The sequence below is a fragment of the Malurus melanocephalus genome, unplaced genomic scaffold (genome assembly GCF_030028575.1).
Source record: "Malurus melanocephalus ecotype Western Australia unplaced genomic scaffold, MMel_1.1 scaffold_12, whole genome shotgun sequence".
Taxonomy (NCBI): domain Eukaryota; kingdom Metazoa; phylum Chordata; class Aves; order Passeriformes; family Maluridae; genus Malurus; species Malurus melanocephalus.
This window is the reverse complement of record NW_026623244.1, coordinates 5,014,868-5,029,867: the sequence shown is the minus strand read 5'-3', so window position 1 is coordinate 5,029,867 and position 15,000 is coordinate 5,014,868. Positions and strand designations below refer to the sequence as shown.

At 34.8% G+C, this 15,000-nt stretch overlaps 2 protein-coding genes across 4 annotated transcripts in view; one reads left to right on the top strand and one right to left on the bottom strand.

Moving 5' to 3' along the window:
* LOC130582555 (protein FRA10AC1) overlaps positions 1 to 5,160 on the top strand; it is a 19,777-nt gene extending 14,617 nt beyond the window's left edge. Inside the window, exons 9-14 of the mRNA XM_057381342.1 lie at positions 461 to 574; positions 1,571 to 1,613; positions 2,066 to 2,190; positions 2,790 to 2,828; positions 3,757 to 3,841; positions 4,282 to 5,160. Coding sequence (XP_057237325.1) covers positions 461 to 574; positions 1,571 to 1,613; positions 2,066 to 2,190; positions 2,790 to 2,828; positions 3,757 to 3,841; positions 4,282 to 4,324 — 449 coding nt within the window. The 3' untranslated portion in view covers positions 4,325 to 5,160. The remainder of the gene's footprint in view (positions 1 to 460; positions 575 to 1,570; positions 1,614 to 2,065; positions 2,191 to 2,789; positions 2,829 to 3,756; positions 3,842 to 4,281) is intronic.
* A 2,148-nt stretch (positions 5,161 to 7,308) lies between these two features.
* Positions 7,309 to 15,000, bottom strand: part of PDE6C (phosphodiesterase 6C) — a 25,372-nt gene continuing 17,680 nt past the window's right edge. Inside the window, exons 16-22 of one of the 3 annotated variants that reach the window (XM_057381298.1) lie at positions 14,051 to 14,151; positions 12,926 to 13,033; positions 12,286 to 12,349; positions 11,422 to 11,496; positions 11,193 to 11,276; positions 10,245 to 10,398; positions 7,309 to 7,487 (exon numbers count right to left, since the gene is read on the bottom strand). In XM_057381298.1, the coding sequence (XP_057237281.1) occupies positions 7,423 to 7,487; positions 10,245 to 10,398; positions 11,193 to 11,276; positions 11,422 to 11,496; positions 12,286 to 12,349; positions 12,926 to 13,033; positions 14,051 to 14,151 (651 nt within the window). In that variant the 3' untranslated portion in view covers positions 7,309 to 7,422. The remainder of the gene's footprint in view (positions 7,488 to 10,244; positions 10,399 to 11,192; positions 11,277 to 11,421; positions 11,497 to 12,285; positions 12,350 to 12,925; positions 13,034 to 14,050; positions 14,152 to 15,000) is intronic. The other 2 variants (XM_057381308.1, XM_057381317.1) reach the window with 2 other exon arrangements.

The window sequence follows — 15,000 nt, the reverse complement described above, 5'->3', positions numbered from 1 at the left end:
TAGTTATGTAAAAAGAATGTGGGCATCTTCATATTGTATGYACGTGATACTTGGAATAGTTTGATGTCATTAATGATACATGTCTGAATCACAGCTTCTGATCCATCATCCTTTGCTGAGTAAGTAACCATTTGGGGTTTATTTAGGGTGTATCCTAGTGACATTCATTTTTTCAGAGTTCAGTATTAGGCCTATTATTTCATATGTATGCCTTCATCCATACATTTCAAACCACAGTTATATTTTTTCTTTACAAATAGGCAATTCCRGACATGATTGATTGCATTGTTGTTCCCTGTTATTTTTCCTTAATCTAGATGTTATTTTTAGATTTGTGGKTTTTTTAATTTGAAATAAATGGAAAACAAAAAGCAAAAACTGAGTAGAACTGGAAATATCAACCTCAAACCTATTCATGTTAATCATTGAACCATGGTTTGCTGGTTTTGACTCTTTACAGGTCAGTTTTCCTGTGGAAATAAGCGCTGTGATGAGACAGAAGGCCTGAAGAGCTGGGAGGTGAATTTCGGTTACGTTGAACATGGTGAAAAGAGGAACGCCCTTGTGAAATTGAGTAAGTCAGCCCTTCAAGGATATGTACRCTTAAAAGAAGACAATTGTCTTGTACTTCTAATGCTATCAAGTGAGACGCAGTGATAATACTATGAGTTCATGACAAATGCTGAATGGGAGATAATTTTATTAAATTAATCAYACATGGTAGTATGTTGCTCTTGATTTAGAGAGAACGGCTGTTGTCATTATATATGAAGAGTTGTTACAGGTTGAGCACTTCATTCTGTATAATTGGCATGTCATAAAATTAGAATAATTGACTAGAAGATGTTTTGTATAGAAGCATGTCTAGTTTTTATGGACAATACTGCATTGCAAGGAGAATCTCAGCATTGTCATTGCTTGTTCAGTTATTTGGCKTAGAAGTCCTTAGGGCTTTGGACCAATCATCTTGTACACCTTCAGCTCTACCGTTTTTATTTTAAATATTTGTKTTTTCTTACAAAAGTTCTATTTTTAAATCATTTTCTTTTCTGTTCTTACCTCTTGACTGGGATTTTCCAATTCGGTATTTGTGTACATTATGATATGTTTTTCAAATAATTAAAYGTTGCACAGTTTATACAGTTACTTTGTGTAAAATGAGTGAATAGTGGAGTTCTTTTACTTTTGTGCACTAGACACTCCATGTGGGAGCACTTGATCTCTGACAAAGCTCTAAGAGACTTACAGGTCTTCAGTATAATTGCAGAGCAATTTGATCGGTCCACAAGGATCCATAAATGGGATGTCTGTACTTGATAAACACTGATATTGCTTTAATGAAGAGTTGCCAGTCCTAAACTTGTAATCTTTTTTCACATTTAGTAAAATCTGGGTTTGTACTGAAGACTTCATCATTTTTTTTTTCAATACTGACTGCAATTGCATTGTAACTAGTGTTTTGAAGGAAAAGCTTCTGATATTGAAAGATCTAGTTCTAACTAGTTTTGTACTTTACCTAATTATGCTTATCAGATTCTTGGATGCAATGTTCTCATTTTCTCTTTTTCAGGACTATGTCCAGAATGTTCCTACAAACTAAACTTCCATCACCGGTAATGAAACATTTTGAAAACAATTGGGACTGAATTATTGCTAAGTTACAATTATGATGAACAGCACATAGTGGAAAAACTTCAGTGAGATGATTAGGAGCTTCATTTATGCTGAAATAGCATAAATACTCTGGAGTTCTTATAAAGCTAGTGACAAGTCACTGTTGAGGGTTAAGATGACAGCTAATGACAGCACAGAATCTCTCAGACTGGAACAATTCCATCCTTACCACCACAGAACTTTAATTTGCTTAATTTCAGTCCAGTGATTATTTTTCTTACTGTGTGTTTCTATAGCACTTTTCTTTTTAACTGAAACAATTTTTTTCAGTTTAACTACTGATAGGTGTCTGAAAAATATGACAACTGTTTGACTGAATTAARTACTTCAGATTTACTGTTGCATAAGAAGTACACATAATAGAGAAGGTGTACATTCATCTTTTTTAAAGGAGGAAAGAAGTCAAAACACACAAGAAAAGAGAGAAAGCTGTACAGAACTCTAAAGAGCCAAAAAACAAGAAGAAAAAATTATCTCGTTCAGCAAAAAAGAAGTCCAAAAAGAAGACCCATAAAGGTAAATTTAAATTTTAGAACTTCAGTTATTAAAATACTCAGGTTAGTTGAATCTTAGTTTTGCTATAGGTGCATAGAGACATGTAATTATGTATAACTATAGATAAATACATTTAGTTACACATAGAGATATAACTTTCTTGACTGTAACACAGATAGTCACAAAGGTAAATTTCTTAGGTAAAATTTCCTAGATGYAGAAAAAACATGAATTTCTTATATTTAACAGAGAGGGAGAGCCTTTTGAAAAGTATGCACTGCAAGGGAAATTTGTCCAGGCATTGGATATTGTATATCAGAAAGGGTTGTGAAGTATTTAATTCCACGGGGGTTTGGGGTTGAAAGCCTTTTGGAAATGTTAGATAAACTTTTTACACCACAGATCTTGGGTTGACATAATTAGGCTCAAACTGATGACCTTTGTACTCACGCAAAAAAAAATCCTTTTATTTCATTGTTTGCTTGCTTTCTTTGAATGTGGTTTGTGCATGCATTTATATATTTCAATATTGTATAGGAATATCCTTGTAAACAATTAAAGATAACAGATAAAACCAAGAGAAGCTTACTWTTTTTTTCTCTTTTGGTGTTTCTTTACAGATGAGGTTTCTTCGGACGATTCAGACACTTCTGATAAAGGTAAAGCATTTAATATCTTTTATGTTTTTGTAATAAGTTGTATGACTTCATAGAAAGTTGTCATTGATTTTATTTTTATTAGCTGTCTGTTTTAATATTTTATAAGAATGCTGTCTGAAAGCAAACAGAAATATGAAGGTTCGAATWATTTACTTACATATCTTGGAGAAAAGTGTGGGGAGTTTTAAGAAGGAAATTGTTTAATCAAAAAATAAAAATRTGGGCAGATAAGAGAATGTAAATTCTCTTGAGAGGTCAGGCAGTTCCAAAAAAGGGTCGAAAGTGCAAAAATAGGTGCATTGTTAATAATTTCATGCTSTATAGTCTCTACTGTGTAAAGATAGTAATTTTCTGATACCATAACTTCTACATTTTCTTCCAGAGAATTATACTGATATGTATGCTGCTCAAAAAAAAAAAATCAAATAAATCCTAGGCTTTAATTAACTTCTTTTCCAGCTATCACCTGTAGGAACTCAGAGATCAACWTGTTGCGGGTGGAAGTGTTCAGTGACTCCTTAGTCCCTGGTTGTCCCTGTATCTCAGTAATTTCAGTCTCCAGTTCCTTTTTCCATGAAACGGGCCCCATATCCTGGTTATACCAATTTTTGCTGCAGACTGTCTGGAAGTGATTGACTGTTTCCACTGATTGCTCTGCTATACTTTTTTAAGATTGTCCTCATCCCCTACGTTGTTTGAACAAACCATTAGTTAATGATACCTAAGAATCTTTTGGATGTTACATTGAATAATGTTGCACAACATTTGCATTTACTTTATGCAAAATAAAATGTTTTCTTTATTGTCATGGTTGCAATTGGACTATGCTTCTAGCAATATATAATCTAGTTAAAAAATATATAATCTAGTTAAAAAAAGATAAATTATTTTAAAATCTATTTCATAAGCATTTTAATTTTCTTAACAGATTCAGATAACAGCAATGCAGAAGATGGTCCTTCAGAGGCTGACTGTAGGAAACATCCTCCACGAGAAGCACGTGAAAAATCACGGTTAGTTTGGTGTAGTGAGCTAGTAGCTGCTGAAGTGTATATTGTCCATTCAGAACTGCAAAGGCAGACTTTTCCTGTGTGTTTCAGTGAGTATTTGGACATAAAAGCTTATGTCAAATCTTTTTCTGTGTAGTGAACCTAAAAGTGTTTTTTTTAAAGAGGAGACATACACCACTCTTGAGGAAAACCTCTGTCAAACCACTAGTATACCACTGCTGCCTTACCCTCTACTATACCATTAATTATCTTAGCAGTGAGTCCTAACAGTCAGCTCMCAAAGGGAGATGTGAAGGGTATTTGAATGTAGTGAGCAAGTCAAAATGATCTATACCTTCTACAATTCTAATCAGAAGTTTGCTGAAACTTTTGTACAAAGATTATCTCCTAGTTACAAATCCAAAGCAGAACTGTCTGACTTCTGTTTTTTGTTGTTATTACAGGGAAGAGGAATTTGATGAGTATTTTCAAGACTTATTTCTCTAAAACTTGCAATTGATGTTGGCTGATTTTCTTCATGAGTTATGAAGAAGGAAGTCTGAAAATCCAGTCATAATTTGCCAGAGACTTCTACCTGTCAGCATACCTTTTCTACAGTCACTCATATGGACCATTTTGGTAGATTGTCTTTGTAGAAGGCTTTAAATCTGAAAACCTTCTGTTTCTTTTAGTAGGCTCCATACTCTTGAAACAAGAAAAAKAATTTTTTTAGTTCAGTTTCAAAGATACATGGCACCCACACTTAAACAAACAAGAATATAGTTTATTGACATTACAACATGGAAGTTCACTGCTTTAATTTTATCCCAAACTCCAGTTATTGCCAAATTTTTGTAAAGGAGCATTTTGTAAGATTCTGTGAGTAGTTTAAAGTCATACACTTTAATATGTTTGTATTTCTAATTTATTAAACGAGAATYAATAGCCTTAAAGTTATTGGTTACATAGACTTTAATACTTGTGTATAAGCCTCTGTAAGTATTTTSAAATGCTATTGGAGAAGCTCAAATTTTGGCAAAATGTATTCTACTTGAATTAAGTAAACCATAYCTGAAATGTCTTTCCTATTCCCTTAAATAGTTCAGGTTTTGTGACTTTCAAGTTTTAGCTGTAATGTGATGTGTCTTATAATTCCACTTATAAAAATTTGGTTGGTTGRTGAAATTTTTGATGTCAAAAGTAACATGTGGCTTTCTACCGGAGATGTACGTGACTTTCATGTTATCTGTGGCTTCTGATCTCCTTTCCGTTGATTGAACGTTAATCCTTCTTTCACGTGTAATCCTAAATATACAAATAAAGCATGTATATTGCTTGAGAAACTTACTGGATTTGTCTTCTTCGACTTGCAACACATCTGTAAACATTCATTCARTCATGTTTCCAAAGAAACAGTCTGCATATGAATAGGAGCCATGCCTACTTATATTTTTTCTGTCTGGTGAAAATTACTTTGGATACAAATGTCAAACTTTTTTAAAATAAGTTTTCATGTTAATCTGAGGAAAGTTTATGTTGTATAAAATATATTTTTGATAGGTGCCTATCACTGTAGATATACTTATAGGAAGTATTTCTAGTAAGCATTTGATGTGGAAAATGTAACAGCAGAGATGGTTGTAGKGTAGCAATGAACATACTATATGCACTCATATGAATAAGTTGAGAAGTCTATTTACAAGTATTACTTAATATAATTACATTTTAAACAGTTTGTACTYACATAATAGATGACAGTACAAGGACATATTTAGGGCGTCCTTGAATAAGAAATACACGTATCCTTGCATGAAGGCTTCTTTAGGTAAGAAGGTGGATTTAAAGGTTAATTCTCTGTCATCTTGCAAGCTTGGCTGAGAGTCAAATCCAATCTGCAGCAATCTGCTTAAACGTGTGCAACTTGCCCAAGGGGGCTTTTGTTGAATGCGTTGCTATATTTATTGCTTCAAGTATTGTATAGTAAGTATGTGTTCTGGATAACTAACTTCTTTTTGGGTCTTTAAAATACAGTTATAAAAAGTTACACTATACATATGAAATACATAATTTAACACAGTTTGAATAAAATTCCATTATAAAAAAACTTTGAAATAGTCTTCTTTAGTAGCTGCATTTACTACAGAAAATAACATGATATCCAATTTTATGTCATAACTGTTTGCATAAAATATTTGGCCCATTTATAAGTCAGAATGTTGTAAGTGTTTGGAGTTTTTTGTGGATTCCTTTATTTTTGTGTGATAAATGTACACAATATCTCTGTTCATAGGGCATTCTTGGAAAGGTTTATATTGTGCAAATTGCTCATTCTCCCTTCCATGTGGATGTGGACAGTCCTTCAGAAGAAAACAAAAAGTATGGGTCGGCTTTATTTCAAGGGGGAGGAGAAGTGGCAGGATGAGTCTGCATGTTGAATTTATCTGTTGCAGGAGTTGCATTTGACATCCAACTCCTTGGATTTGAAACTGGTTCCAGTGAATACTCAGATCTGCTCATAACATACTGGCCATTTACCTTCCTCCATCCGCAGAGGAGCTGGCTTCCTGAGTGGAAGGYATGGAGTGGACTGTTGTTCCAAAGGTTTTGGGAGGGAGATCAGTGTTTATGAAGAGCCAATTTGTGTGCAGTTTTTCTTTTTGGATGTAGAAAGTGAGGTAATGGGAATTTTGATGTGCTTGACTTTGGCTTTCCTCTCTCTCAGAAGATTAGATTGGTGCCAGTTAATTGGTTTTCAAATAATTTACTGCACTTTGAAAGAGATACATTGGGAGTAAGTGAGCCTTTTAAAATGCTCTTGAATGCAGATCCTGCTGTAGCTTTGCTGGTGTAGGTATCTCAGTAAACTCTTGTGTGTAAARTATCATGTCTATGGTCTGTCATTTTAGGTTTTTACAATAAAAGCTTGTCAGTTTGGGAACTGTGGGAAAGCCATTTGCATGTGATCAAAAGGTGCTAGTGCTTACCATTTACAGATTTATCATTGGTAATGTTGAAAAAAATAACCGTGTACCATGGGCCTGCTTTTTATAGACAAGAGCTATGGAATGTTGTTGTGCATTCCTAAAATGAAAGAGATGTTTTACWCTAGAACTTTATATAAGTTGAGAATGAAAGAAAATTACAGAATTACAGAGTCAAGAAATACACATAATATAAAAATCTAGATATCCAAGTTGTAAGTATCACAATTTTTGGTTTGAATTGTACATGTCCGATTTCATTCAGTAATTTAATATAAGATCTATCATTATTTTATATTTATATTAATTTATAACATTAATTTATATTTTATGGACACTGTGTAGAAGTTACATATTTTAACAAAAATACTGTATATAATTTGAGTGACATGAAAAAATACCTAGAGCACACAGTTAACTCATTTTGCACCATTATTTTTTCAGTTTTTAATTGTAACCATTTTTTAATCCATCAAAAATTRTTTCCAACAAATGGCAAGTGTTTAAGAGGATTGTCAAGAGATTGATCTATTCTATTCTATGCAAAGCAGAAATCCACTGGGGCTCATTGAAGTTCTTTCTAGATGTCTTTTCTGTAGCAGGAGTAGTGTCTGAGACAAAGAATTACAAAACTACACATGTTTTGGATTTTCCTTCCTCTCCTCCGCCACCTCCACCGCCACCTTCCGCTAAAAAACAAGGAAGGAAAGTAAAATGAGTATGTTCTGTTAATTTTAGCTGCTCTCATTCCTTGTTATAGATGTGCTGCTTTTATTTTATGCATATTATGTGTGTTTGATCTTCTGAAATTTCACTGCTTGTCTGGGATATTGGAATAAGAAACAATGACACATTATATATACGTATGTGTATATAGTGTAGGTGTTGATACCAACATTTCTCAAGGGACCAAACACACACTGAACCACTCTTACTGGAAAGTTTCAGTATTAAAATATATATGARTCTGTCCCACACATACAAAACTGAGGTATGCAAGGCATGCAAATGAAAGAAACTCTTGAATCAATATATAATCTGTGAATCTATTTTTGAAGCAGATGATACAAAAACCTWAATTTGACCTAATTGCGTAAACCTTTTTCCAACCCTGCATGAATCCCTTTGTAATTAATGATTAAGAGAGAGAAAGACACTTTTCATGTTTTTATTTATAGCTACTGATTCTGTTACTCTCTCTCAAATGATTCCACAGATGYTGATTGGTCATAGTTAAGATTCTTTCAGTGTAATAAATAGCGTTTCCAGATTCACTTAAGGTAAGATACCAATATTAGAATTAAAACTTACATTTGAAAGCTGTGGATCACCATGTTACTAGGTCATTTTCGACCCTTTCCACCTGCATTGAAACATGTCACATAATCAGTGTCCTACCCTCTGTAATTTGTGGATATAATAAACACTATGTTACTAACTATGTATTTGATTTTCTCAGTAATACTGTATTTTGCTTTACTTCAGTTCTGAACTTTCCACTGTAGTGGTTCAGCAAACATGTTTATTTTGTTTTGTGTCTACTGAGGGCCTAAGAATAGCCAGGTCAGTTTGTTCTAGAGAAACCACCATGGTTCAGSATGTATCAAATCCTTGATGTATGAACTGACTTAACCAACCCACATGTTTACATGGCCTTGATTTGACAGTGTCAGATCTGTTCTTCACAAATCGCCTTATTACAATGTGTGTTTGAAAAGATACAGAATAATTCCGTTTTGTTTTGTGATGCTAATTATGATATGCAAAGRCCAGATCCTTAGCTCCTGCAAATCAGTCTGTCCAGGCTTGCCTGTGCAAGGTTCCTTGTGGAAAAATATTTCTTAGGTCAATAATTTAAGTGATTCCAAAATACCAATGATGTAAGATGGACCTAACTTCCAAGAGGGAGCAGAAACACATAACTCTTCCTAAATTGTTAATTTGATTTTTATTAAAGAAGCTTATGCTTAGGAGCATGGGATTTGACTTTTGCAACTATATTCTTTGCTGAGAAAGCAAATGTATAAGGAGGTTTGAAGTTATATAAGGAAGTCCCAGGTTTTGTTTTGTTCTGTTTTGCTGGTATTTCTGTGAAGTTCAGATGCTTATGTTCCTATGTAAGGAAAAGTACCTCTTTCATACTGTTAACCAGCTAGTTCTCAGCAATAAATTAATCTTAAATAAAACTATATGATTTTTAAAAACACCATTGAAATTTGGGAGCAACTAGGAGGGTGGAATTTCTGTGAAAGTGTGTGTAGRTGGTACCACACTGTGAGCAGGCCAAAATATTTGACTTGTTTTATTSAACTCTTTCAAAAATCTGCTTTGATTAAGTCATATAATTTACAGTATTTTTAAACCATTTTGCAACAACTTTTTGATTTTTTTTCACTTACTTTAACCTAGTATCAATTTTGTGAGAGCCAATAACTACTTCTACTTCACACACTGACAGTGACTTGATGGGTGGCCTTGAGTTGCCCCTTTTRTGTGAAATGTGAAAAATACTCACCTATTTCCCACAAATATCGATTAACAAATAAATTATTCTGTACTGCTTTGTTTTTTAAAGATGTGTGGAMCAGACCAAGTAAACTAGCTTTTCGGCAATTCTTTGGAATTTGCTTTAGCTGACAAAATATCACTGTTTTAATAGTTTTATTTTTATCTTTGGACCTTTTTAGTCATCTCAGTTGACTGGCAGACCTGCTGCACCACRTGCAATACAAAGAATAACAGTAACTGACTCATTTCACTCTTACACTAGAGTGATAGATTCTCAGTTTCTAGAAAACCAAATTCTCTTCTAGGTAATGCTATGCAGAACCATGCTTTYAATTTTAGGACTTGGTCTGTCTTTGGGAGATTAATGTTAAATTTGTTGTATGAGAGAGTGATTTCAGCCAAGAACCTGGTGGTTGGGAACTACAGCCAAAGCTTTATCTTAAACTTGGAAGAGAAGTGGGAATTGGCACTTTTATGTTCCTAATGCACATCCTCTGCTCCCTTAACTTTTTTTTTTTTTTTCAACTTTAAAAAAACATATTTTGGGGCTGATGCCCCACAGAATTTTGATACATCTCTTGTAATTAAGGTAAGTGTTTTATTACATTCAAKTTTAAGTTTTTAGACAAAAGAAATGTTACATTCCTTTCACTTTTGTGATGGTCATATTTTATATAATTCTGCAGTTCAGAAAATGAGATCAGTATACTGGATTTGTGTCACCTTTAAAGGTTACTCCTCTTCCAAGTAAAGATAAAACTGATTTGGCTAATTCAGAACTTGCATACCATTAGATAATATTTAATATTGCATAAGTGCACTTGTGAATGTGTGAATTTGGGGGGGAAAGAGAGAGAGAGAGAGAGAGAGAGAGAGACAGAGAATATGCTGACTGCCTTACAAATAAATGTAAATGAAAACCTAAGAAGTTACTTAACCTTTTTGGGCAGCTGCTTCTTCTTCCTTTTTCTTTTGTTCCTCAATCGCTTTCATCTTCTCTTCATATTCGTCAGCTCGTGTTTTCCATTCAACTCTGTTGTTTTGAAGGCCATCAAACATAGGTGTAATTTCCTTGTGAAACCTTGAGAATTCCTGTACAAGAAATTGAAATGAGTAAATTAGAAATTTGTAGGCACTGCTGAATTTTTAAGTGTGAAATTGTGGAAATGCTTCTGAGAAAACATTTCCTTTTTCTATTACATCTRATTCTCAGGCCTATTATTGGAAATACCATATTGGGTTAATAATGCCCTACTGTGCACGTAGCCTGTCAGTTATATGATGCAAATGTTAATATCTTCCCTAATCCTACATATGATATTCTGACTCATATAATACAACTATAATTATGATACATTATATGTGGTTATCAATACCAGGATGCAATTTTAAAAAATCTATTATCCTGTCATATACTCCAAGCAGATGAGGATATTTCTGAAGATGCGAAAAAAAACAGGGATTAAGAATGTTGACATTTCAGTGCCTTACAGAAGAAACAGCATATCTGCATGGCCCAAATATTGCATATTTCCTATTCTCTTTGCTGTGCCATTAACTGCTTTCTGTAACCATCCRTGTTGCTTGTTTATATGAAATGGGACTGCAAAGAATCCCAAAGCTGGACTTTGTAATGCAGCCAGTTAAGGCAATAACAAAACTGCAAAGCCCTGAAGTTTCATTGGGATCTTTTTTTCTAATKAATTTTCTACACATCTCTTGAATTTGCTCTGTGGGAACAATTCTTTGATGTAACAAAATACTGAAAAATGGTGGTGCTTGTGACCAAGAGTCCTGCTGCATTCTAGAATTCTTTACTGCAACATCTTGTCACTAATTTTGCTATTAGAACTGCTAAAAAGGAAAACAAAACAATTTATTCTTACCTTGTACACGAATGTACACACAAAATCAATGAAACCAACTTGGAGCTTGGGTAGTTCATCTCCTTTGTTTCTGTCCATCATAGGCTAGAACAGAGGAGCAGTAATTTAGAATAYGTAGATATCATGCTTTTTTGGTACAGTGATCTCATAAGCATCRWGGTTCATTATTTGTTCAATGTTTTAATAACCGTTAATATTGCCTAACACAATTAAATTATTTAGTACTTACAATAGGTTGTTGCTGTAGCACAGTTCGTTCCAGATCACCTTGCTCCCAGAATTCATTTGCAACCATGAGGGCAACCTGAATAGGCACAATTCAGTGAAATTGTCAGCAGAAAGTAGTAAATCTAAATGAATACGAGGCTTTCCAGAAAACATGAAAAAAACTACAGACACTTTCTGCTGTACTTAAGGCTTTTTTCAGCAAATTATCACTAACAATATTCTGATGCACGCTCAGTAAATAACTGATTATTGCCAAGAGCAACACAGCAATATTAACAACAGAACAGTCTTGTAACACCTGTTATGTGTGTAACGTTAGAAGAACAAGCATTTTCAGTTCTATTTTGATTATGCTTTGTCAAAACGTTTTTCTGTAAGGCTATGTGGTGAGCTTCAGCAAGATGGTTAATAAGTGCTAGAGTACTTGAAGTACTTACGTACCACACTATATTACAGAATTTTAGTGTGTTTAAGCTACTTTGTAATGGCACCACGATCCACAGAATGAATTCAATCCAAACCAAACATGTTGTTTAATCTGTGCCTTAAAAATAGCTGACACATAGCAAAAGTTGTCTAGCACAGAAAAAATGGAGCGATATTTAAGGGTARCTAGAACAGCTACCAGATCAGCAGCACCAGTTTTAGTGGAAGGGCAAGTAGAGAAGGGTCAACAACTGTAGAGTGGTTGAGACATCATGGAACACCTAAACTCACAGTGACAGGCAGAAGTTCTTTTCTGGAAGCAACAGGTACTTAAATATGTATCAAGTGATAATAAATTATTTTTTTTTAATTGATCATGCACCAAATGGGCAGTAAAATGGAGAGTAAATGCAGTATTGTCTGTTTCAAAAATACCTACCTTGCTCTGTACTTCCCAGGGCTTGGTTATTGCAGACAGGTCACATCCAGTCATCATCATAGCCCTTTAAAAACAAAAACCAAAACAAGAGTATAGTTTTGGGTGTGAAGAGAATGGTGCCACATTCTTTTCAGTGGTGCCCAACAACAGGGTGAGGAGCAATGGCCAGAAGCTAAACCACAAGAAGTTCCACCTCAACATGAGGAAGAACAAGTATACATTGAGGGTAGCAGRGTACTGGAACAGGCTGCCCATGGATGTTGTGGAGTCACCATCTGAGACATTCCAAACCCACCTGCACCASTTCCTGTGTAACCKGCACTAGGTGACCCTGCCTTGGGAGCWGGGTTGGACTGGATGATCTCCAGAGGTCCTTTCCAACCCTAACTATCCTGTGCTAGGATGATTATAAAAAAAAATTCTAGATTTTAGGGGACTTAAATACCTAAGATGCCAAATGAATTAACATTTTGCACATTTTAAGAAGATTGTAGGCATCGGTTTTTAAATTACAATCATGGTTATGGTCGTCATTGGACAATAACACTAAGTCCAAATTTCCATGTTTAGGTGCCCAAATTATTTTACAAGCTAGTCCTAGATAACTGATTGAATAAGGAGTAAAACGTTAACCACCTACATGATGACTTCTTTTTTYGTTGGGTCAATAGAGATATATTTAATTGCCTGCTCTTCTGTTTCCATTTTTTCAATTGCATCCACAATCTTTTGAAACATGGTTCTTTTCCTGTYAAAACATAGCAATAAAGCATATATTATTTAATGTGAGTTCCTGCATTAAAAATAAAATAAAAAAAACATATTTATGATATTTGGGCTTTTCCAAAGTAGCACCCTAGTCATAATAGCATCRAAGTAACACTTTCCTGCTGTTGAATGCAAACTTTTCACGCAACCTAGACATTTAGGTTTTGCTATGTACCACTGACATGTGAAGTAATTTGTCAGAGTACCTGATAAAGAAACAAATAACGAATTTCCTACCTCTTCAGATTAAACTCTTTGGGGTGACATGCTCATTTTTTAGCATTGTATGTTTGTTACTTCCTGTAACATACTGAATGGGGAAAAGTGAAGCAAATACTAATAAACGCTCTTCCACTCCCTCCCATCAAAAATCCTAAGAAKTACTAAGATCTGACTGAGAACTTTTCAAAAACATAAGCCTGTCTTGCTATTGCTTYATAAATCTTCTAGTTTGTGCTTTGAATTAATAAAATAATGGAATTATTGTTCTCTAAATCTTAATAACTGCTGTTGAGCAASTAACTGAAATTTTACCTGTCTTCTGTCTTAAATCATCCCAGTCATATAAAAATAGTTGCCACATATCCTTGAGGAAGGTGCCCATTATTAAAGTACATTAATTTACTAACAGAATTGATGGTTTGATATTTGGAATCGTTGGCATATTTAGTACTGGGATCAGTTGATGTGTGCAGATCTTTTAAAATTTTTGTCATGTTCAGGCTTCTGAATCCACACTTCTGGAATATAATGCTTGCTGTAACTAAAAGYATGTTGGAATGTATTATATACATTCATGCATTCTCTAATTTGAAAGCTTATAATCAAACTAGGAGTGTCTTGGTTTTTACAAGAATTAGACTTGATGTTAGAAAGAGCTCTGTTCTCTGCATATTAACATCTTTGTATGCTGCATATAAACAACTAAAAACTACAGTAATACATTATATAGGATTGATTTTTTTCAGTAGGAAGTTATACAGAATTTAGTACTTACTTGAAATACAAAGCCAAGTCAGTTGCTATTATTGCAACTTCAAATAAGTGTAGAACGGTTTCATACTGGCGCTTATTTAGGTTCTGGAAGATGTTTAAACTCTGCAAGGTGGAAAGTTTATGATTTCAATTCTTTTATAAYACTGTCTTTGGTTTGTACTATACAGATCATTTCACAGAATAGGGTAACAAAATTGGCCAACTACAGTTCTTAAATTAAAATAATGAYACAAATTAAAAATGCATACTCTATAAGCCTAATTTTCCTGACTTTTTAAAGCTTCCCAGTTCCCCTTTGTTCCCTGTTAAACTGGGTTGGCACAATTGCCTGCAGCAGTGTGTGGGACCTACCATGGTAAGTGCAGTGTCCTTTTCCTCAGGCAAAGAGAATGAGACCATCACACGGCATTTTTCTAAGTGTCTTGGTATTATCTCCTTCTTTAACAGAGATACAAGGCCTAAGTGAGCCAGCACACAATGATGCTGCTGCTGAGAGTCCCCAGAGATCCTGCCATCTGCTGTGCCCAAGGGCAGGAGTCAGTCCCTGGCATCTCACAGTGGAAAAGTACATTGCCATCAATGGGGAAAGGTGTTTGTTTTCATACCATAAACCTTCTGGGATTTTTGTTCACACGGTGCTACTGCTTAGAGTAAGGATTTAGGCTGCGGCCACATGAGGTCAGGCAATAGCATCACCATAGGGATTAGAAGTGGAAAATGAGGGTGAAGTGGGTGCCTGCCCTGCRGCTGCAAACAAGGGGTGGAAGGAGTGCTTATGTGCATGCCGTGCTGTTAAATCACCCTGCAAAATGCACAATAAAGAGTGTAAATAGTGCCCTTTGCTGTAGTCAGGCCACAGCCTGGTGCTGCTGAGGGCAGGCTGGCCAGGAGCAGGGCCTGAGGAGCAGGGCCTGAGGGGCAGCTGAGGGATCCGTGAGAACTGCAACCCCC